The 23,123-nt window shown below is 46.8% G+C and overlaps 1 protein-coding gene and 1 long non-coding RNA gene across 4 annotated transcripts in view; one reads left to right on the top strand and one right to left on the bottom strand.

The window, feature by feature from the left end:
• The window catches only part of SUMF1 (sulfatase modifying factor 1), an 82,140-nt gene that overhangs the window by 1,595 nt on the left and 57,422 nt on the right, over positions 1–23,123 (bottom strand). For both annotated transcript variants that reach the window (XR_012646975.1, XM_075005335.1), the window contains exon 8: positions 12,509–12,568. Coding sequence is in view for 1 of the 2 variants with exons in the window: in XM_075005335.1 (XP_074861436.1) it covers positions 12,509–12,568 (60 nt within the window). In the remaining variant the exon portion in view is untranslated. The remainder of the gene's footprint in view (positions 1–12,508; positions 12,569–23,123) is intronic.
• On the top strand, positions 4,899–22,252 carry LOC142019013 (uncharacterized). Of its 2 annotated transcripts, XR_012646977.1 has the most exons (5): positions 4,899–6,667; positions 7,027–7,151; positions 8,165–8,476; positions 9,882–10,021; positions 21,276–22,252. It is a non-coding gene; the product is annotated as an uncharacterized LOC142019013 (long non-coding RNA). The 2 variants fall into 2 exon arrangements; XR_012646976.1 differs by having other exon boundaries at positions 4,899–7,151.

The raw sequence follows: 23,123 nt of genomic DNA, 5'->3' as shown, positions 1-23,123 counted from the left end.
GGGGAAGGTCAAGAATTAGATTGAGCCAAGATGCTTGACCTTCCCCCCGACCCCTCCACTCTCTGATTTGCTCACCTTGATTATCTTTTTCTGATTCGTCCTCCTTGCTTACTGTTTTTGGTTCTCTGTGCCTTAAATATTGAGTCTGTTCTGGTCTGGAGATGGTCTGAAGAAGTGGGTCTGTCCCACGAAAGCTCACCTAATAAACCATTTTGCTAGTCTTTAAAGTGCTACTTGACTGCTTTTTGTTTTGATAGTGTATAGACTAGCACGGCTTCCTCTCTGTTACTTTTGAGCACTTGGTTATCCTTAACTCCACTCCATCTCTCTTGTTGACCTCTCCCTTTTTGCATTTTGCTCAAGTTCTTCAGGACAGAGAACTAACAAACTGAGTCTGTATTTTTATGCAGCACCACAGAAGGGCATGATGCTTTTGTCAGCAACAGGATATCTGCAGACAGGAGGTTAGACTGATATAACCCTGAGAAACACAAGGAAAGGAATAGGAACAGGAGCTATAATAAGGCCATAAAACCATATTTTAGCATTTTACTTTTTAGAAGTTCAGTGGGGGAAACACTGAAGATAACAAAAACAGGCTTTGAGCGTGGTATAAGTGTGCATTATTAGTTTCCTAACAAATGTAGTAGAATTACTTTATAAGAAATATTTTAAATAGTTGGATGAGCTCAAAGTACATATACTGTACATTAATACAGTTCATGCAAATCCACATCAGAATACAGTTCCGCATGTATTCCAATATACTTTTTCTTCCACTCTTCAGTTGTTTCCAGTATAGTGTTAAAATTATTCTACAGATTTTTAACCCAAAATGAAAATCTGAAATGAGTAATTTCTAGATCTCGCTCAGTGTCCCCCAAAAATCTCTATTCCATGCACTTGAAGAATTTAAAAAAAATCTGGTGTGATTTATTGGTCAAATTTACAAACACACCCTGCCTCTTCTCCTACTTAATTTGCAAAAAAAGACAAGCATAGTTAATGAGGCACAAACTAGATTCTAGTGTAGTACTTCACATTTGGACATAGAACAGCCATAAGGTCAGACATTTCTCAGTTTAACCCAATCTGGGTACCTTTATAACATTCAACACCAAGAGAGCAAACTAGCCTCTCTCATTGAATACAAGACTTGTCATCAAGGCAGGCTATTATTTTGCTTTTTCGTTTTATATTAAATAAACCTAAATTCATTAATTTAATGTGGTAAAGCTTCTTGATCTATGAAAATTTGGAAGTGAAAGGCACTGGCATCTGTCTGGAAGAATCCTGTTGAACATGACAATGAAATTCTGAGGAAATAAACCACCAGACAAAAGACCAACCTATTTGCCGGTATTCTTGCTGGGAATCTTTTTAAGGATACCTATGCTCTGATATAATCTGTACAGATGGCCACAAACATTTTCATTTAAAAAACCAAACCACTAGGATAGGTTGTTGTGCTGCCTCTCAGAAGCAATAATTTTGCTCTCAGTTTCCTCTTACTGGCCTGATTTTAGAATAGGCTGCAATTATGTGATATTGCCCTTCAGGAACTAAGAAAGGAAGGATTATCATTTCAAATCTTTCTTATATGGAGGGAGGCAGCACAGGATTATCCAATATGACCAACCTTCTCAGACTCTGATGTGAAACCTTTTTTGGGACTGAAACACATTAATAAAGAAGCGCCAGAAGTGTTGTGCTGTTTATTCTGTATCTGTTTGGTGCACAGCAGATTTGATTTTTCAGTGGTGGCAATCAGGAATGGTTCACAAGCACTGAAGCGTCCATGCAGCAGATGCAAAGATTGCGCCACAAACACAGTCCTGACTCAATTGTTTTCGGTATACATAATATTTCCATTCATCTGCAGATTGTTAGTCCAAAAATGAACACCTGTAAAGACTAGTCATTTATAGATCTGATTTGTCTGAGAGCTGTTTCTCAACATGTGCAGGCTTAGCGTATTTAGAGTCCCACACAAGGGATCAAATTCATCCCAGTTATAATTCACTCCAGAAATTGCTCAGAAAGGATTAAGGAACTTCATTCAGTTTAGCCCTTCACCTTGCACTACAGATTTAAGAAACTAAACTTCCACTTCACAGGTAAATATTTTTTACTTCTTCATAGTGACTTTTATTCTAGGCTTAGGAGATAATGGATTACCCTGTACAGCCAAACTTCAGTACAGTCAAGCTTTGCCCATGGAGTACACAGACAGTTCATTGGTGTTGATTTCCATTAAAGTTCCTCCATTTTAGGATAAATTTAAACAATAGTTCTTGATACAGGTACAAATTATGAACATAGAGGAGTTTTTTTTCCACTGACCAAAATTACTGAGCATGGTAATGAGCTGCTGCAATGAGGTCTGTGCAACCCATGATATTACAAGAAGCAGCAGTCTACTTGATTTTACAAGACTATGTACTTTGAAATTAAGTTTCTTCACCAACAGACACTCCTTTTTCTCTTGGTCTCTCACCCCCACATGCAGCCTCTATGCCAACTCTAAAGGGAGCAGAGAAATCAATTTAAATGATTTTTAAAAGACATCTAATAAAGAAGCCTTTGTACTATACAATTTTTTGATCTTAATACACAGCCTACTTTTAACACCTAAAAAAAGAGACTTGAATCTTTAAAAGCCTTTAAAATGGGTCACATTATTCATCAGTAAAGAAGATTCTATTCCAGTGTTAATTTAATCAAAGCTGCTAATTAATGTGTGACATTGATTTCACCCAAGAAGGAAATCGGTGCAGAAAATGTGACCTCACATTCTCACAGGAAATTTAATCTAACTATGAGGATGATTTACCAGCTGTAGGCTTTGCGAAAGAGGGGAATGGAATGTAGTTGGTTTTAAAATGAACAAACACACAATGGAGGGACATAGTTTTTAGTGCAACGTGAACAGAGGTTGAGGCACAGTTTTTGTTCTGCAAGTTCAGCCAGTAAGACATGAAGGACTATTGCAAGATTGTGGTAATCAAGCTCTTCAGAACATTTCAAACCTCTCACTGCTCTCCAAGTTGAAAACTCCATCTCTTACCTCTTCCTCTCCTATTACCTCTCACACATTCCTCCAGGGTGAAGAAGATTCTCCCTCAAACTCACACTTGCCACAAATGGTGTATTATGTATTCTTACAAGTGCCAACAAAGATTACTAAAAATAAGGGCAGCAGAGGATACATATACACACCGGGTACAGCCGGTTTAATTGTTTCTATCTCTGCTCAGTGACAGAGAAAAAAAATGAGAGAAAATGACTAACTGAAAAGACCCATGAAAATAAAGGCTTTTCTGCAGTTTACAAAAAAAACTATAAAGTTTCAGACATATTGCTAAAAGGAGGGCTCCATCAGAAAATGATTTTTTTCCATTGGTCTATTTCAACAGGTTCAGCTTGATGGGTCTCCTTTCATGCTGAGAAGCCCTGGCCTTAGATCTTGGGGCTCTTTATGAAGGAAACACCACAAATATATTTGGTGTTATACAATGTTGCAACTGAATTTCCGTGTTTGATATCTTAATCCTACACCTGGACACATGCTTTCTCCATGTAAGCTTCCTTGAAGGCCACAAGTTTTTCCTGGAAGCTTGAAGCACGTTGCTCAAGCAGTAGGTGACAAAAATGTTATATAAGAGATACTCTTACAAAGCAGACTTTAGAGAGAGACTGAAAATGTTTGGCTTTAAGAGTTTGACCTCTCAGGGTCAATCCTTCACAACTAGCCATGCAGAGTAATAGTATTGGTCTAATATGGACACAATGAAATATCCATCAAACAGCTAAAGTATCAAACTATTTTATAGAATTAGAAAATATTTACAAGAAGGTTCAACAAATGTAGCTGCACAACTCTAGAATGGGGCTTATCCAGTTTCAAAACAATACACCACTCTGTTTGGCTGAGACAGACTAGTTATTGCCTCCTGTAAAATTCTCTACAAAGAGATGCAACATCAACCCACTCAATGTTTACTTGAGATTGGGTAATATTTCAAAAAGGCTTTCACATCGACTCCATTAATCCTTCCTCGCAGCATTAGAGAAATGTTAGTCTTTGGGAGAGAAGAAAAAGCAGCGAGTCCCATTGCTCAGACCAACAGCTTTCTCTGAACCTCTCTCTGTTTCTGCACATGTCATTTTTGCTTCCAATCCTCTCAAAGCTTTCCTGGTTTTATCAATAGTGGGGAAAATAATGTTAACACTTCATTAGCCTAAGCCACTTCTGGGACTATGTAATTCCTCCTCTGTTCCTCTGAGAGTTGACCAGTAAAACTCTTCCCCTCTTCTCCCACGTGTGGGAAACCTGTGTAGGGGGGGGACTTTTTGCACCCGTTCATCTCTGCAAGTGGAGTCATTTCACGATAGTGACGTAAGCACAAGTTCTGCAAGCATTCTTGCAGCTGACACCATTTACTGGCGAGACAATGTGGTAGAAATCCAGGTGTACATACTTGCAAAATAGGGAGTCAGGCTCCAGCTTCCTTCCCTCAGTGTGGCTCCGTTGGCAGCACTCTGACCTTGATGAGTTCAGTTTGCAAACTTGGCTTTAGACTTGAACAAATGGAAAGCTAGTCCAACCCTATGGAAAGGGCTTGTGGGGAGGGAAAATGGAAGTGTTACACTATCCTAAGATTTCATTCTGACTGAGACTACCTCCTGGCTCTGACAACTGTCCAGAAGCAATCTGAAGACTCTATATTGCAATTTATGAAATGAGTAAAAGGATAATCCCATTTCATGGTTCCAGTACTTCCTCTCTTTAATCTTGTAACACTGTGTGAGCTACTGCAGCCTCAGTAGCAGTCACTTTTACAAATTCAGTAATAGACATTTTTATATTTACCTATGTAATTTCTGAATCAGCAGGATCTAAGACTGTCTAGATTACAGTGATTTGTTGACAAGTTTTTGTTGGAAGATATTTTCTGACAAAACTTCTGTTTGAGAGTGGCTGGACTGTCTGGCCGCTCTTGACAAAGCGGTCAGCTGGAAGCACAGCAGACAGGGCTGCCTGGTGCCCAGAAGCCCTGTCTGGTGACAGAGGACCTCTCGGACTGTCCAGACCAGCTTTGTTGACAGAGGTGTTCTGTCTCATGGGAAGTAAGATAAGACTGTCAAGCGCTGTATTCTGTTGATTTATTGTCAACAGAACATCTTGGGAATCTGGATGCTCCCTGGGTTTTGTTGACAAAATGCCATTTTTGTTAACAAAACCATCTAGTGTAGATATCGCCTAAATGTACCTTGACGTGACTGAAATACAAAAAGGTATAGTACAAAGCAATGTCTAGCCCTTATTTTTCTGGCTTTGGGACAATAGACACACCAAAGACAGAGGCAAGGGAATATTTAAAAATCATGGACAATTTAGTTCTTGACTGAGTCATATGACTATTGTCTGTAATATAGCAAGACAGTTCTAGTAGCTGGCTCCTACACCAATCCTGATTTTAACCCAGTATTAGTACTATTCTCTACCAATTTAATCTGGAATTGTGGAGATCATGTTTTCAGATTTGATAGTATTCCTTTATTCTAGCTTTTTCCTATTCCACCCATATTTAGTTACTTAATACTTACAGCTCCCTAAATGCAAGACAACTCCAAGGCAAAGAGTGAAGGTGACAGTTGGCAATTAGTTGAGAAAGAACACTAACACTGGCTATAGTTCAGAATTCTAGAGACAATTATTTTAAAAATATAGCTCCCTTCTCCAATATTGAATTTTTGGCTATACAGCAAAGAGGCAACACACACAAGATTCTCCAGAATTCAGTTTTGCATATTTCCATGACTACTTGCTAATTTTAGCAATAACTACAGTAATTTTGAGATCAAATGTCATTATCAGATATTGCTTCGAATTGCCATGTCTTTTTTTTTTCTTAAATAAGACAGTTACCTGTTTTGTAACTGGTGTTCTTTGAGATGTGTTGCTCATGTCCATTCCAAAGTGGGTGTGCACTGATGCACGCCCAGTTGCCGGAAGCTTTTTGCCCTAGCCAGTAGCCATAGGGTCGGTGTGGCACCCATGGCGACCAATATATCCACCACTCGACCCCCCCCAACCCACCTCACTCAGTTCCTTCTTGCTGGCTACTCCAACAGTGGGGAAGGCGGGAGGGTTTTGGAATGGACACGAGCAACACATCTCAAAGAGCACCAGTTACAGAACAGGCAACTGTCTTTTCTTCTTGAAGTGGCTGCTCATGTCCATTCCAAGTTGGGCAAATACAAGCCAATGCCTAGGAGGTGGGGTCAGAGCCCCAAATGGACAGCAGGACAGTCCTGCCCGCTGCAGCGTCTTCCCATGTGTGCTGCGTCAAAGCATAATGTGCTGTAAATGTATGAATTGAGGACCAGGTGGCTTGCCCTACAGATGTCCTGGATAGGCACCTGTGCCAAACATGCCACAGATGACACCAGCGCTCTTGTGGAGTGTGCCCTAACCAGAAGGGGAGGAACCCCCATGAGCTTGTAACACTCCTTGATGCAAATCACTATCCTGGAGAAAATCCACTGGGAGGAGACCGGAAGGCCCTTCGTCCTATCAGCAATTGCCACAAAGAGTTGCTGTGTTCTTCTAAAGGGCCTAATCCTATCCATATAGAAGGCCAGCACCCTTCTAACATTCCAGGTATGTAAACATTGCTCCCTTGGGGAGGCACGGGGCTTTAGGCAAAATACCAGTGGGAAAATGTCTTTGTTAATATGAACCGTGGAGACCACCTTAAGCAAAAACACGGGGTGAGGTCTCAGCCTAACCTTATCCTTGTGAAACACTGGGTACAAGGGGTCCACTGAAAGTGCCTTCAACTCAGATACCCTTCTGGCAGAGGTGATTGCCACCAAAAATGCTGTTTTGTAACTCAGACAGCAGGGTGCAGGTAGCCACAGTTCAAAGGGGGTCCCCATAAGATGGGCTAACACCAAACTGCGATCCCATGGGGGCAGTGGTGCCCAGACCTGGGGTTTGATTCTTCCTAAATCTTTCAGAAACCTTTTGACTACAGGTCTGAGAACACGGAAGACATTCCAGGACTCGGGTAAAAGGCTGAGATAGCAGTTAAGTGCACCCTAACCGAGGAGGGTGACAAGCCCTACTGTACCAGACCCCACAGGTAATCTAAAAATCAACGGGATGGGGGCTTGTGAGGGAGACAGTCCTCTGAGAGACACCCAAACCGAACACCTTTTCAACTTAGCCAAATTAGTCACCCTCGTGGAGGGTTTTCTACTATTCAACAATACTTCCTTTATGGGATCTGAAAAGGGCAGCTCTCGGTCCCTCAGCCACAGAGCATTCACGCTGTAAGGTGCAGCAACTGGAGACTGGGATGTTGCCGTCTCCCCTCTTGCTGCATTGACAGGTCCAGCAGGGTTGAGTACCAGTACTAATGGGCCCATGCCGGTGCCACCAAGATGATCAATGCCCCTTCTGAGCAAATCTTCAGGAGGACCCTGTGAACTAGCAGAATCAGAGGGAACACATATCAGCCAACTTGACCAGGGGACACTGAAGGCATCCAAGCTCCGATTGCAAAATGTCCCTCATGTCGCATTGAGGTGGGACACAAACTGGGCCTCCTGGGGATACCCCCACTTTTGAAAAATAGAATGAATGCCCTTTGAGTGGAGGGACCACTCGTGATCCATAAAGGACCTGCTGAGGTGGTCCACCAGTGAATTGTGCACACCTGGCAGTTACAGGGCCTGCAGCATGATGTTGTGCTGTATGCAGAAATCCGAGAGCATCATGGCCTCATGGCACAAGGGAGAGGAGTGTGCACCCGTTTGTTAATATAGTACATTGCTGTCGTTTTGTCTGTACTGACTGACATGCAATATCCCATCAGATTGGCCTTGAAAAAGTCTCACATGCTAGTCCGATGGCCCTGAGCTCCATCACATTTACATGGCGCCGAAGGTCTGACACTCCAAAGAGCCTGGGTTCGTAGCTGACCCAGGTGCGTTCCCCACCCCCGGTTCGAAGCATCCGTTACTAGGGAAAGTAAGGGCTGCTGAGGGGCAAAGGGGACTCCTGTGAAGATGACCCCCTAATCCAACCACCAGCGCAGGCTCGACAAAGTCCGCGTCAGCACCGTAACCACCAAGTCTAAACTGTCTCTTACAGGGCGATACACCGACGACAGCCACAGCTGTAGAGGGTGCATCCTTAACCTGGCAATACCTGGCCATCCTGGTGGGAAATCGCCAGGATATCTCAGATGATGGCGCCCATGGACCTGCACCTGTCGTCCAGCAAGAGTGCACTGGCACACCTGGCATCCAGTTGTGCCCCTACAAACTCTACTGACCGAGACAAGACCAACACCAACTTGGCCTCGCTGATCAAGAGACCGAGGCTTACAAACGTTTGACAGATCAACTGCACATGCTGAATCACCTGCTTTCTGTAATGATCCTTGACTTGGCAGTTATCCAGGTACGGGAACAGCTGCACCCCTTGCCTGCATAGGTGCACTGCTATTACCGCCATGCCTTTGGTGAAGACCCTTGGGGCTGTACACAGACCAAAAGGCAGGACTGCGAACTAATAATGGTTCCCATCTGCCTTGAACCTGAGAAACCTCCTGTGAGGAGGACAGGTTGAAATGTGTGTCCTGTAAGTCAAGAGCCATAAACCAATGTCCTCACTCCAGAATGGAAGTATGAGACCGAGGGATATCACACGAAATTATCTTTTTCACAAACTCATTGAGCCCCCTTAGGTCCAGGATGGGGCTCAAGCCCCCTTTGGTTTTGGGATTAGGAAATATCAGGAATAAAACCCATGTCCCCTAAACATGGGAGGAACTTCTATGTCCCCAGAACCCAGGAGGAACTGCAATTCCTGCTGTAACAGGATCTCGCAAGATGGGTCCCTGAAGAGGGACAGGGAAGGGGGGCATGAAGAGAACTGACTCTCTACCATATATCGGACCCACCAGTCTATGGTGATGCTGTACGATGTATGGTAAAAGGGGGACAGGTGAAAGGAAAAAAGCAGGATGCTGGAGTGGGTGAGATTGACTCGACAATCCCAACCGTGCCATCAAAACTGAAGCTTGGTCCCAGTGGGCCCTTTTGGCGGCCTTGAGGTTGTTGGCCTGAATGGTGCCTGCCCGTCCTGTTCTACCTTCTATTGCCATCCCTTTGTGGCTGAGGGCAGGGGTTAAAAACACCTGCACTGGTTGGCAGGAGTATGCAGGCCCAAGGAACGGAGGGTGGCTCTAGTCTTTCAGACTATGCGGTCTTTTTTCTGTCCTACCTGAAAATAAGGTAGAGCCATCAAAGGGGAGGTCCTGGGATTGTCTGCTGGACCTCACAAGGCAGGCCAGAGCCTACAACCAAGCCCCAATGTGTATTGCCACTCTAGAGGCGTAACCCTTGTGGCAGCATCTACAGCATCCAATGCTGCCTGCTGGGCTGCCCTCGAAATCAGTTTGTTCTCCTCCAATATGGCTGCGAAGTCCTGCTTGGCTTCAGGTGGCACCATCTCAGATAACCTAAACAGGGTGCTGACTGTATTAAAGGCACACCTGCTAACCAGAGCCTGCTGGTTAAACAATTCTTAATAGCAACCCTCCCGTTAAATAGACCTTCCCTCCCATAGAGGTCCAGACGTTTAGCTTCTCTATTTTTTGGAGAGGGACCCTGGAAACCTTGGCGCTCTCTATGGTTAGCAGCATCCAGTAGCAGTGAGTCAGGCAGGGTGTGTGTGAACAAGATGTTCATTGCCCTGGGACAGGATAAAGTACCATCTCATTCCCGTGGACTGTAGGAAGGGCGGAAGCAGGGGTCTGCCAAACCGTTTTAGCTGTACTGGCAATTGTTTTAATTATTGGCAGAGCCACCCTGGTAGGACCTGTGGAGGACAAAATGCCCGTGACAAGGTCCATTTCATTCCTGACCTCCTCTGCTTGCATCCCTGAGTTTTGGGCCAGTCTCCTGAGGAGCTGTTGAAAAGTCCTGCCATCTTCCAATACAGGTGAGAATGATGAGCCCACCACCCCGTCGTCCAGGGAGAAAAGGATAGCCCTTGTGCCTCCCTTTGGAAGGGAAAGACAGTAGTGACCTGTTCAGACACTTGGCCTCCCATGGAAATTATGGGCAAAATGGGGGGACACCATAGGCAGAGCTGACATAGGCATCAGCTGGCCAGAAAACCCTGACACAGGTGGCACAAGGGGCACTGTTACTGCTCCCTGCACTCGAGTCAATGCTGGGGTTGCCTGCCCCATTGGCACCATAGGTACACTGACAGATGGTGCCAGCACTGAAGGGGTCCAAGCCCGCTGCGACATCACCAACAGTGCCAAGAAAATAGATGCAGGTGGCTCCACGATGACCACCACTTCCTGTCTTTCTTCTGGTGGTGGGGCGCCCAGTGACACTAATGGTGCCAAGCACGGGATCGGCGGAGCCCCTGGCACTGTTAAAGGCACTCCAACAGCCTGGTCCTGTGTCTCATGAAATGGCCAAGGGGTCCAGAGGAGCCGCTGCTGAGTTGCCTGCAAAGCCAGTGGCCAACCAGTATCGTCTGAGTGACAATTATGGTGCCTGTGATGGCTATGGTGCGACCTTCAGCTCAGTCTAGACCTCGAGTAAAAGGAGTCAGACTCCAATGCCAATTCAGAAGCAGATGACTATGGCAGGGCCATCGGAGTTGGCGCTGCTGTCATGCATGCGAAGGATGGCGTGGGAGTATAGGGCACCTGAAACTGGCCCACGGTCTGCTGAGTTGGCACTGAATACAGTGCCGGTGCCAGTGTCAACTTGAGCTAACTTTGAAGTAACAGAAAATGTGTGTAGAGTCTCTGATGGCTACTTCAAAGTTAACTTGAAGATTAGGCACTACTTCAAAGTTAGTTTCTAGTGTAGACGCACCCTAAGAGTAACTATCAAGTACTAAAATAATTTACACTATAATAGGCTACTAGCTAAAGAATTGAGCAGAGAAAGCAAGAGCTCCAACAACTGGCAGCACGGCCAGAAGGAACTGAGTGGGGGGTGGGGATGGGAATGAGGTGGGCGGGTTGGGCAGTGCATATATTGGTTGCCATATGGGTGCCACACCAGGGGGCACAGCACCGACCCTATGGCTACTGGCTAGGGCAAAAAGCTTCCAGTGACTGGGTGTGCGCCCACGCACATCCAACTTGTAATGGACATGAGCAATCTCTCGAAGAAGAATAAGCAGTTTCAGCATAATAAGCACATCCTGTTTCATCAAATGGAAACTCTGCCCAAAAATCCACACTCTCTCAAAAGTCTTGAAAAATAACTGCATTCTCAAAAGCTTTTGCACTTATAAGTACAACTGCTTAAGGTTGCCGAAGGTTTCTAAACATTAACATTTTTTGGGAAAGAAGGAGAGGACAACTCCAAGAATTCTCATGTAATTGACTTCTGGGCCCCATAAAGTTTTATTTTAAGATCTGTTCTAAAAAGGAAGGTTTTAGTCAAGAAAAGATTGTATGGAAACTCTCTAGATCTCTAGTAATATTTTCCAGAACAAATTGCTAAATTAACCTTCCCCCTCCACACATACACAAAAGACAGAACACTACATGCCAACTTCAAGAGTGCATACTGTATGCTGACCAGAAAAGGATTGGTCAGGAGCTGCTAGGGAAACAATACACAAGAATTCAAGAACCACAAATTACGTCATCCTGTGAAAGAGAAACTAGGCTCCCTTTCTTCTAATGGTAAGGGTCATTAAGGTCTGGAATAGTACACGACATAATACAATGGTGTCTCTAGAATACTGCAGCGGGCACATATGACATTTGAGAAATGTCCACAGTTTAGGACTGACCCAAATATTGTCCTGTAAATGACAGAAGAGAAGTAACCATTAAGGACTTGCATTGCAATAACTTTGCAAGCCTGAATCTGACAACCTGTGCAAAAAGTGAATCCCCCCTTTGCCAGCTCTCAGGTCAAGACAGGTAAATGGTACAATACTTGTAAAACAAAAACAAAACTTCATAAGAGGCCATTTGTTTCACTGAATAATATGGAGTTTCTATAACCAAGTCAGCATCCTGCCAAACCTACACATTGCTAGAAATGGCATCAACTAGAGATTAGCAGCAAAATTAGCTACTGTCGCCCACGAAGCTGGGACAGTTAGATTCCGAGATCAAAATTCTATATGTGAAAAACTAATACTTACCACCTCTTGTAGCATGGGAACATGGATTTGTTTCATTAAGATATTTACATATTTTCCCAAGGGTATCACCCTAATTGTCTGTGCAACGTGAAGTTTAAATTAACCATTTAATATTTATGCAATATTTCTGAACTATTCCTGTGTAATGTTTATCAGGTTCCTATAGTTTACTAATAGACAAATATAGCTATTACAGCTTAGTCTCACAAATAGACAAAAATAGAAAGCAGCACTTCCTAAAAACAGCTTGATAGCTGAACCAGTGAGTTTTGCTAGGGTCTCTTTTAGCTTTACCTTATGGCACATATAGGATCCACCTTTCTTCACTCTGTCAGTCCCTGATGGGGGTCCTTTCTGTGGATGGAAGAACACCAGTTACTTTTCTTTGGAAAAAGAGCAACAGCTAATTACAGGGTACAGGTATAAAGTGATAAGAGCAGGAAAATGGAAACTGAATGACCATCAGCATTCAAAACTAACTGTGGCTATTTCTGAAGCCAAAGAAGTGTGAAATATAGTTCAATAGACTGAAAGCCAGGACAAAGTAATTGTTCTGACATCACGGCTGTAATAAGCACTTAAAATTCTAAATATTGCTCCACCTGTCAAGAGGGCAGTATGTTATTTTGTTTCCCTACAGAAGCTCTATATTATGAGTAACAAACAAAATGACAAGACTGAAAGAGAAATGATGCTTAAGGAAATTATGGGAAAGCTCTTTGCTGCAGGATTCTCACATGAGACAAAAATCATATACCTTCACCTGTCACTCACCCTACTGCATCTCTCCTCATCCACAAGTCTCCTAGAAGCAGCTGAAGAGTTCAATCCTTCTGGAGAGGCCAAGTGAGGCCCCTGCATAACTTTATGGGCTTGCAATTAAAGGCGTGATTTTTGTGCACATATTTTAGGATGATCTGACCCATAATGTCTTCTCATGCAGACTTTCATTTCACAATCCCTTCTGAATTCCACCACCACAAGGAAGAAGCATTGCCAAGCCATTAGCACAAGGCGGGATGGTACAGGGGACTGTAAGTCAGGAAACCCGAGTTCTTCTAATGACTTCACTACATTCTCAATACATGAATTTGGGCACCTCTCTGCTTGTCTCCCTTAGCTGTGAAATGGTTACCATACTGCTCACCTGCTGCTTTTGTAAGTATTAACTATGTGATGTAGGGGGAGAGCACTTTGAAAACCTGGAAGAAGTGCATTACAGGCTATAAGCTACTGCTGAATTTTATATTTGTCTATACCACTGATTTATACACAGGGTATTTCTCAAGGAAACTTTTCCCCACAAAAGGTCCAAGTAGATGTTCATATTTCTCCTTCACATGAAACTCCAGCTCTAGGCAGGAAGAGCTTTATGACCTCAAACTGGAATGGCATGTGAGAGCACGCTTTGCTTGCAAAAGCTATAAGAATTGTTTAAAACAGAATGTCATGGCTTGTGTTGCTGGCATACTAGGCTTAAAATCAGTATCGAAGTGGAGAACTCACTTGGCTAGGGTAAATGAGCTCAGAAATACACAGGTATTTGTATTTTCTATACCTGCTTAACGTCCATACATTTGGCAGATGACTGAAAGAGTTCAGTCAAGCATCTCACTCCCACTGATAAGCAATTCTGCACTTACTTGGAGCTATGTGGCAGCAAAGAATTTTATTTTGAACTTAGCATTATGTATATACCAAGGTTCTGTATTTCTAAAGAGAAAATCAGCACCACACTTAAGTGGTATTTGGAAAGAAAAAAAAAAACCCACAAACCCAAAAAAACAGGAGAAGATAAGAACAGCCATACCGGGCCAGACCACAGGTCCGTCTAGTCTAGCATCCTGTCTTCCCAAAGTGGTCTAGGCGAGGTGCCCCAGAGAGAACGAATAGAAGACGTAAACATCAATTGATCCCCCACTTGTCATCCATTCCCAGCTTTTGACAAACAAAGGCTAGAGACACCATTCATACCTATCCTGGCTCATAGCCATTAATGGACCTAACCTCCATGAACTTGTCTAGCTCTTTTTTGAGCCCTGATAAAATACTGGGCTTCGGAGTTCCACAGGTTGGCTGTGCATTGCATGGAGAAATACTTCCTTCCATTTTAAACCTGCTGCCTATTAATTTCATTTGGTGACCCCTAGTCCTTGTGCACTGATATCTGGATCTATGCTGTCTTTTTTAAATGAGGAAAAGCAGTACATGGGAATTTTGTATTCTCCATTTCCAACATCTGGGAAAATGGACTGACAGACAGTGCCCTGTAATATGCTGAACAAACATTATGAAAGTCAGATATATGTTACTCATTTAGGCTAACTCAAAGATTAAGTTAACATCTTTGGGATACACTATTACAAATCCAATGATGTGTGTATGATTGGGGAACTCCATATACCTTCTCTAGTAGAGAGGAGCTGACAATGAACTTCCACAGTTATCAACCTTTGAGGCCCCACCCTCCCCAGGAAACATGTATATACTAGTTCTGGATTCACCAGAGACCCAAAGACAGGAGGAAAGACTTCTGGATAAAAAGCCCAAGTTTAGGCCGACGCAGGGACTTCTTCCTGTTCCAGCAACCACACAGGACTCCTGGTATACAGGATGGGTGGGGCAGTCCTTAGGGGTAAGACTGGAAGAACTTGACCCCCTAAGATCTCATAAAACTGGGTACTTGTTCTAAGCTGAAGCTCTGATGACCTTTTAACCACAGAGAAACCGCTAACGTGGGGTGATGAAAAACTGCACATGGCAATGCCTCCGAGATGAACTTGCTCAGTGTTAGACAGGTAGCAGTGTTTGCCTGTAGCTTCAAACAAGCAGTCCTGTAGCACCACCTTAAAGAGTAACACACGTATTAGGTAATGAGCTTTTGTGGCTAAAACCCACTTCTTCAGGCATCTTATGCACAAAAGCTCATTACTTAATACATTTGTTAGTCTTTAAGGTGGTGCTACTGGACTACCTGTTATCTGATAAGTTTATTAACCTGCAAACAACATACCTGCCTGCTACCTTGGCAGTGTTTTTACCTTAAAAATAAAATAGGCTTGCATAGGCAACTGTGTGGTGAAATATCTTTAGCAGTCACACTGCTATCAATCTCAGAAGAGCATGTGATCAGGTCTGTTTAGGCAGACTGTCTTTGCTGGAAGATATATACTGAAGGCAGGGAGCAGCACAGCCCAGCAACACCCAAGTCCAGTAGAGATAGATATGGGTCTCCATGCAAAAGAGGCAACAGCAAGCCTGAGAGTGGGTACACTTGTTGACTCACTGAGGGAGATATAGTTGCAGCTGCTCTGAACCATGACAAACTCCATAAAACCTTTGACGCAAATATGTTGCGTCTCACAGTAAAGATAAGCCATCATAAACACAACTGATGCGTAAACAGCAAGTTCATCTCATTTCAGAAGAAACCAGCATAGAGCACTGTCAGCTACTGGAACGTTTACCTACAAAAACAAAACCTGTGTGAAAACACCACAGAGAAGTTAATAGCAGAATTCCCCATGAACAGCAATAAACAGTGCGTGCAGAGCTCAGAGCAGCCCCCCTGCTACCAGCTTAGAAGCAACCCGGTTAAAACTAGAAAGAGCATGCTAATCTGGGATTAAAAAATGTGTTCGTCATCTATGCATTTCTTACTTACCTCAGTAATTACAGAGACAACTCTGTTACAGATATGCAGTTATAATTGCCACTCTCTTTAGCTTAAATCATTCTTACAAACATCCAGTGCCAGACAAAACTAAGCTTTGGAGGGCCATTTGTTACAAAGCCTGAAGAAAACTGAAAATCTGAGCCTCTGAAGCAGGATTAGAGCACAGAAATACTTCATCGGAGAACATGAGCTAACAATGCCGCCCAATGCAATTCTCTCTTCAGAGATCAATTACAGTACAAATCACTATCCTCAATGTATCCTTTCAAATCACTAAAGATTAAGAAGTTTCTTTGTAACAGCTGAGAAACCTCTAGGGGACCTAGAAAATGAGAGAAACAAGCTGGAGCTAAACCCACTGCTTCTTGAGCAATTACACGTGTTCCAGCTTTGCTTCTCCTCCTCAAAGTTTCTTGCTAATGTTTCCCCCCATCTTGCATTGGGGCTCAGTGCAAAAATAGGAGCATCATACAGAAATGATAGAGGGCATAGGATCCTGATTTCATTCAGCCACATCCAAAACATATGCAATTTTATGTGCAAATAACTGCCTGCAAGTGGCCGACTACATATCTGATGGGCCCCATTGTTAGTTTTCACTGCAGTTCCTGGGAGAGCAACTACACGTCATCAATGCCTGCCTGCACACAGGTTGTTTTTAAACACTCGTATCTCCAATATTCCTGAACCAAGTGAATTCTCTTCCCCTGCTCGGTGCTAAAATTCTGTGTGCAATGCTCTCAAAAAAGTGCATTTGTAACCTACTGATTTGCAATTAGAATTGTACTGTTGAACAGAGGCAGTGGTTACAGAGTCAATATACCGCTCAGCTTCTTTCAAAAGAGCTCCGCATTTCTCTCAAGTCCTTAACAATGGGTGCAGGCTGCGCTGAAAGCAATACAAGATAAACAGAAAAATGGCACTCTTATTCCAGAACAAGAACATCCTAGCAGGACATAACCATACTGGAATAATTCTGCTGTGAAGTATGCCCATGAAGACCAGCGGTTATTCGGACACTAATACTCCTGAGTTTGAAAAAGACCCTTGCAGAAGGCTGATGCAAAGTCATCTAGTGGACTGAGCCTCCAACTGGAAGCCAGGAACCAAGGGACCTTATCTCTCAGCTCTCCCACTTATGTATTGTATAGACTTTTCAAGTCACTTCTTCTCTGTACCTCAGAATCTACATGTGCAAGATACTATGGCGCTTGTCAAAAAGCCTCAGGAAAGCTTATTATTTGTCCGGCACTGAAAAAGTCTGATAGGTAGAGGACAGCCTGCATTGAAGGAGAACAGAAAGAAGTTTGTAGTTTTAAGCACATGGATCCAAACCCACTGGACATCATTTAAGATACCATCCACTATCTTGCCTACCCAGCAGGACCTACTGCATATCCCCAACCTGACAACCTCAACCCTTCATCCCAGGGTTTATGCAAAACACACTGTAAAACTGCTTGAAAAAAAATCCAAGATTCTAATTCTTTCAGGCGCTTTTCTAAAATATGAATTATCATAGCTATGCATCTTACTAGCATAGTAGGCATCCTTCAGTCTGCACAGACTATGGATCGTGCCCTTTAAAGTTTCAACTGAGGACTTCATTTACAGCGTCTATTGTGACTATGAAGACCCACACGAGAGTGACAGTCCTTGCTGCATCTCTTGCAGATGTAGTGGGTGTCTGGCAAGTCCTTAGTGTGCTTTCTGTGCGCTCGCTTCTCCTCTGCTAGCGGTCCGATCTTCATATCACCCTTCTGAAGGCCCTTGTGTAACCCCTGCCTCCATCTGCTGCGGTCATCTGCTAGTTCTTCCCAGTTGTCCAGCTCGATGTCTGCCTCTCTGAGGTCTCTCTTGCAGACATCTTTGTAGCGCAACTGGGGGCGTCCGGGAGGTCTTTTGCCAGAGGCTAGCTCACCATACAGGATGTCTTTTGGAATCCTTCCATCATTCATCCTGTGGACGTGGCCAAGCCAGCGGAGCCAACGTTGCCTGAGGAGGATGTGCATGGTTGGGATTCCAGCTTGCTCGAGGACGGCCGTGTTGGTCACTCTGTCCTTCCATGATATTCCAAGGATGTGCCTGAGGCGGCGCAAGTGGAAGATGTTCAGCCTCTTTTCCTGGCGGGCAAACAGGGTCCAAGTCTCGCTGCCATAAAGGAGGGTGCTGAGGATGCAGGCTCTGTAGACTTGCATTTTGGTGTGAGTGTACGGCTTGTTGTTATTCCACACTCTCTTGCTGAGTCTGGACACAGTTGTGGCCGCTTTTCCGATCCTCCTATTTAGCTCAGTGTCCAACGACAGGGTGTCAGTGATGGTGGACCTGAGGTAAACGAACTCATGGACGACCTCTAACGTATAGTTGTCAATGCTGATTGATGGGGATTCAGCAACATCCTGACCGAGTACGTTTGTCTTCTTTAGGCTGATGGTAAGCCCAAAGTCCTTGCACGCTTTGGAGAACTGATCCAGCAGTTTTTGAAGCTGGTCTTCTGTGTGAGACACTACAGCAGCATCGTCTGCGAACAGCATGTCTCTGATGAGGACTTCTCGCACCTTAGACTTAGCTTTCAGCCTTGCAAGGTTAAACAGTTTCCCATCCGATCTTGTGTGCAGCAAGATGCCCTCTGTTGAAGATCCAAAGGCATGCTTCAGGAGGAGTGCGAAGAAGATCCCGAACAATGTTGGAGCAAGCACGCATCCGTGTTTGACGCCGCTCCTGATTCTGAAAGCATCCGATAATGCGCTGTCATATTGGATGGTTCCTCTCATGTCTTTGTGGAACGACTGGATCATCTTGAGTAACCGTGGAGGACAGCCTATCTTGTGGAGCAGTTTGAACAGACCATCCCTGCTGACCAAGTCAAAGGCCTTGGTCAGGTCGATGAAGGCTATGTAGAGCGGCTTTCTCTGCTCCCTGCACTTCTCCTGCAGCTGCCTTAGAGAGAAGACCATGTCAACGGCAGACCTCTCCGCGCAGAATCTGCACTGCCATTCGGGGTACACCCTCTCAGCAATCTTCTGGAGTCTGCCAAGGATGACGTGAGCAAACAGTTTACCAGCGACGCTTAGGAGGGAGATTCCATGGTAGTTGTTGCAGTCGCTTCTGTCTCCTTTGTTCTTATACAACGTTACAATGTTAGCGTCACGCATATCCTGTGGAACCTCACCCTCTTTCCAGCACAGGCACAGTAGCTCATGTAGGGGTTTCTGAACCTGACAAGTGACTGAAATTTGGGCACCAGGCAAACCAATAAGAAAATCAACAAGAAATGAGAAACAACAATTTAAGCTTGGTTGCTGGAATGTGCAGACCATGCTGACCGGCTTGACTGAAGATCTTCAGGCCATCAGTGACACCCAAAAGACCGCTGTCATCAACGAGGAACTGAAGAGGCTCAGAGTTGCTATCGCTGCACTGCAAGAGACACAACTCGCAGATTTGGGATCTCTAAAGGAAAAGGACTACACCTTTTTCTGGCAGGGTAAAGCCCAAGAAGAACCCAGAGAGCATGGTGTTGGCTTTGCTGTCAGAAACACCCTTCTACAAATGGTGGATTTAGTCATGGGCGGATCAGAAAGACTTCTTCGGATCACGCTTCAAACTTGCGCCAGTCCCGTCCACCTGATCAGCGCTTATGCTCCAACCCTGTACGCCACACCAGAAGTAAAAGACAAGTTCTATGACGTGCTTAGTGCCGCTGTAGCGCAAATACCTGCTCGTGAACAACTGTACATCTTGGGTGACTTCAATGCAAGAGATGGAACTGATTGGGCCTCATGGCCTTCCTGCTTAGGACACTTCGGTGTGGGAAAAATGAATGACAATGGACAGCATCTCCCTGAACTGTGCACGTACCATAACCTGTGCGTCACAAACACATTGTTCCGAACGAAGCCACAGCACAGAGTGTCGTGGAGAGACCCACGCTCGAAGCACTGGCATCAACTAGACGTGGTCATCGCTAGGCGTAATAACCTCAAAAACGTCCTTCTGACACGCAGCTATCATAGTGCTGACTGTGATACAGATCACTTGCTAGTTTTCTCCAAGCTCAAGCTGACACCCAAGAAGCTGTACCGCTCTAAACCTGCTGGAAGGCCCCGCACTGACGCCAGAAAGACGGCAAACTCGGAGAAAGCTGAAAAGTTCAGAGAGACTCTCCAGGAAAATCTGTGCAGAGGCCCTGGGGGCGCCGATGCGACATCCAAATGGCAACATGTGAGGGATACAGTTTACAACACGGCCTTGTCGGTGTTTGGAAGAAGAGCTAGAAACACGAATGACTGGTTCGAAGCTAACTCCGATGAGATGATTCCAGTCATCGAAAAGAAGTGCGCTGCACTCCTGGAGTACAAACGCTCACCAAGCCAGAGTACCCAGCAAGCACTTAGAGGCTACGTCTACACGTGAAGCCTACATCGAAGTAGTCTATTTCGATGGTGCGACATCAAAATAGGCTATTTCGATGAATAGCGTCTACAAGTCCTCCAGGGCCGGTAACGTCGATGTTCAACTTCAACGTTGCGCAGCCCAACATCGAAATAGGCGCTGTGAGGGAACGTCTACACGGCAAAGTAGCACACATCGAAATAGGGCTGCCAGGCACAGCTGAACACAGGGTCACAAGGCGGACTAGCGCTTCCGGGGCAACAGCTAGCCGCTCCCTTAAAGGGCCCCTCCCAGACACACTCAGGCTGCACAGCACGCGGTCTGAGGAGCCATAGGCACACAGACCCTGGGCGCCGCAGTCATGGACCCCCAGCAGCAGCAGCAGTAGCAGCAGCTAGAGGTCCACCCAGCCCTCCCGGCAGGAGCAGGGCTTGCCCTGACCCATGCCATGTGGGAGGCAGCTGAGCACCTCCTTGCCCCAGGGGAGGAGATGCCCCCAGGGCAGCAGGGCTCAACCCCTACCCCTGCAGCACCCCGCTCTACCCCCCGCCTCACACGCTGGCGGCTGTGGAGCTACCCCACCAGCACCGACTGGTGGGAGCGGCTGGTGCTTGGGGAGTGGGACGACGACCACTGGCTCAGGAACTTCAGGATGACCTGGCAGACATTCCTGGAGCTGTGCCAGTGGCTCACCCCCACACTCAGGCACCAGGACACTGCCATGCGGCATGCCCTCACAGTGCAGAAACGGGTTGGCATCGCTGTCTGGAAGCTGGCCGCTCCGGACAGCTACCGATCCGTGGGCCAGCAGTTTGGTGTCGGAAAGGCCACCGTCGGGGCTGTCTTCATGGAGGTAAGCGAACCCACGGGGGGAGGGCAGGGCAGGGCAGGGCAGGGCAGGGGGGCCAGAGGAGGGGGGCCAGGGCAGGGCAGGGCCACGCACACCCTGCTCACCCCTCATTGGTGCTGTCCCATGTGCTTTCTCTGCAGGTTGTGCGTGCCATCAACGCCATGCTCCTGCACAGGCTCATGAGACTGGGGGACCCAGATGCCACCATCGCCGCCTTTGCCACCCTGGGCTTCCCCAACTGCTTCGGGGCTCTGGATGGGACTCACATCCCCATCCGCGCCCCGCATCACAGTGGCGGACGATACCTCAATCGCAAGGGCTACCATTCTGTCGTCCTCCAGGCCTTGGTGGACAGCCGGGGACGTTTCCAGGACATTTATGTGGGCTGGCCTGGCAGCACCCATGACGCCAGGGTTTTCCGGAACTCGGGCCTGTGCCGCCGGCTGGAGGCGGGGACCTACATCCCCCAGCGGGAGATCCCTCTGGGGGACACCACCATGCCCTTCTGTGTCATCGCAGATGCGGCCTACCCCCTCCGGCCGTGGCTCATGCAACCCTACACGGGCCATCTCTCCGCTAGCCAGGAGCGCTTCAACGAGCGCCTGAACCGTGCACGCTAGGTGGTGGAGCGCTCATTTGGCCGCCTGAAGGGACGCTGGAGATGTCTCCTGACCCGCCTGGATGCGGGCCCCAACAACATCCCCCAGATTGTGGGTGCCTGCTGCGCCCTGCACAATTTGGTAGAGAGCAAGGGGGAGACCTTTCTGCAGGGCTGGGCTGCGGAGGCCGGCAGGGCACACGTCCAGCCACCTGCTGCCCCCAGTCGGCAGGTGGACCCCGAGGGGACCCGGGTCCGGGAGGGCCTGCGGGCCCACTTCGACGAACAGGCCACGGGGTGAACTCTGCCCAGGCCCCCTACTGCCCGCCCCTTCCTCCCCCACACTCCTGCCCCACCGCCCACACCATGGAGCACCCCACCGCCCCCCCCTCCCACTTGTCCTGGACAAATGACAGCACGCACTTGTGGCTGAACGTAAATTTTTTTTTTCTTGCCGAACCTTTTTTTTTTGGGTGTAAATAAATATGTGAACCACAAACAGAAAACTAGGTACAAACGTTCAACAAAAGCAATATGTACAAAAATAAAACAATCCAAAGAAACAACTGTGTGCCATAAATAATAAAAAGAAAATCAGGGAGGAGAAAGGGGAGAACTATTTACATGGGGGGGACGGGGCAAACGGGGAGACCAAAAAAACAGGGTCCAACTATATACAAGGGGGGGGGGCCATGTCCCGGGCCCCTCGCCCCTATAGGCCGGCACTGGGCGTGGCAGGCTGGGAGCCCCGCCGCGCTCACAGCCTGGTCCGTGGCTGGGTGGGAGCGGGCTGGACCGGAAGGTATGGGGGCTGGCGAGTGTCAGGTGGCTCCAGGCGTCCCTTGGCGCTCTGGCCCTCGCGGGTGGGTGGCGGGGCGACGGCGGACGGGCCGAGCAGCTGGTGGTGGGGCTGCAGGAGCGGGCAGGGCGGGCGATGGGTCGGCCGGCGCGGCATGGGGGGCCAGGTAGTCCACCAGGCGGTTAAATGTCTGCATATAGGCCCCCCCATGCCTCCTGGCGCCAGGCCAGCGCCCGCTCCTGCAGCTGGAGGTGCTGCTCCGCGACCTCCAGCTGCCGACGGAGGATGGCCAGCAGCTGGGGGTCCGTCGCCGGCGGCGGTTGGAGGTGCGGGGTCTGCCGTCTAGCCCGCCGCGGGGCTGGTTGGTCCTCAGCCGAGGGGCTGCCCTGGAGCAATGGTCCCGGAGGGCTCTCCGGGACGACTGACGCCTCGCCGGCGCTCTCTTCCGGTCCTTCGAATGGTGCAGGTGCAGGACACAGGAGATGAGGGGGGGAAGAAGAATGGAGACAGGCGTTAGGGTGGGCCCCGAGCCGTGGCCTTTGTCCCCCCAGCCCTGTGCTGCAGGTTCCCCATCCCCGTCCCCGGGAGATG

This window comes from Carettochelys insculpta, chromosome 11 (genome assembly GCF_033958435.1).
Source record: "Carettochelys insculpta isolate YL-2023 chromosome 11, ASM3395843v1, whole genome shotgun sequence".
In the NCBI taxonomy this organism is placed as follows: domain Eukaryota; kingdom Metazoa; phylum Chordata; order Testudines; family Carettochelyidae; genus Carettochelys; species Carettochelys insculpta.
Note: the sequence above shows the minus strand (reverse complement) of the source record. Positions and strands in the feature narration are given on the sequence as shown.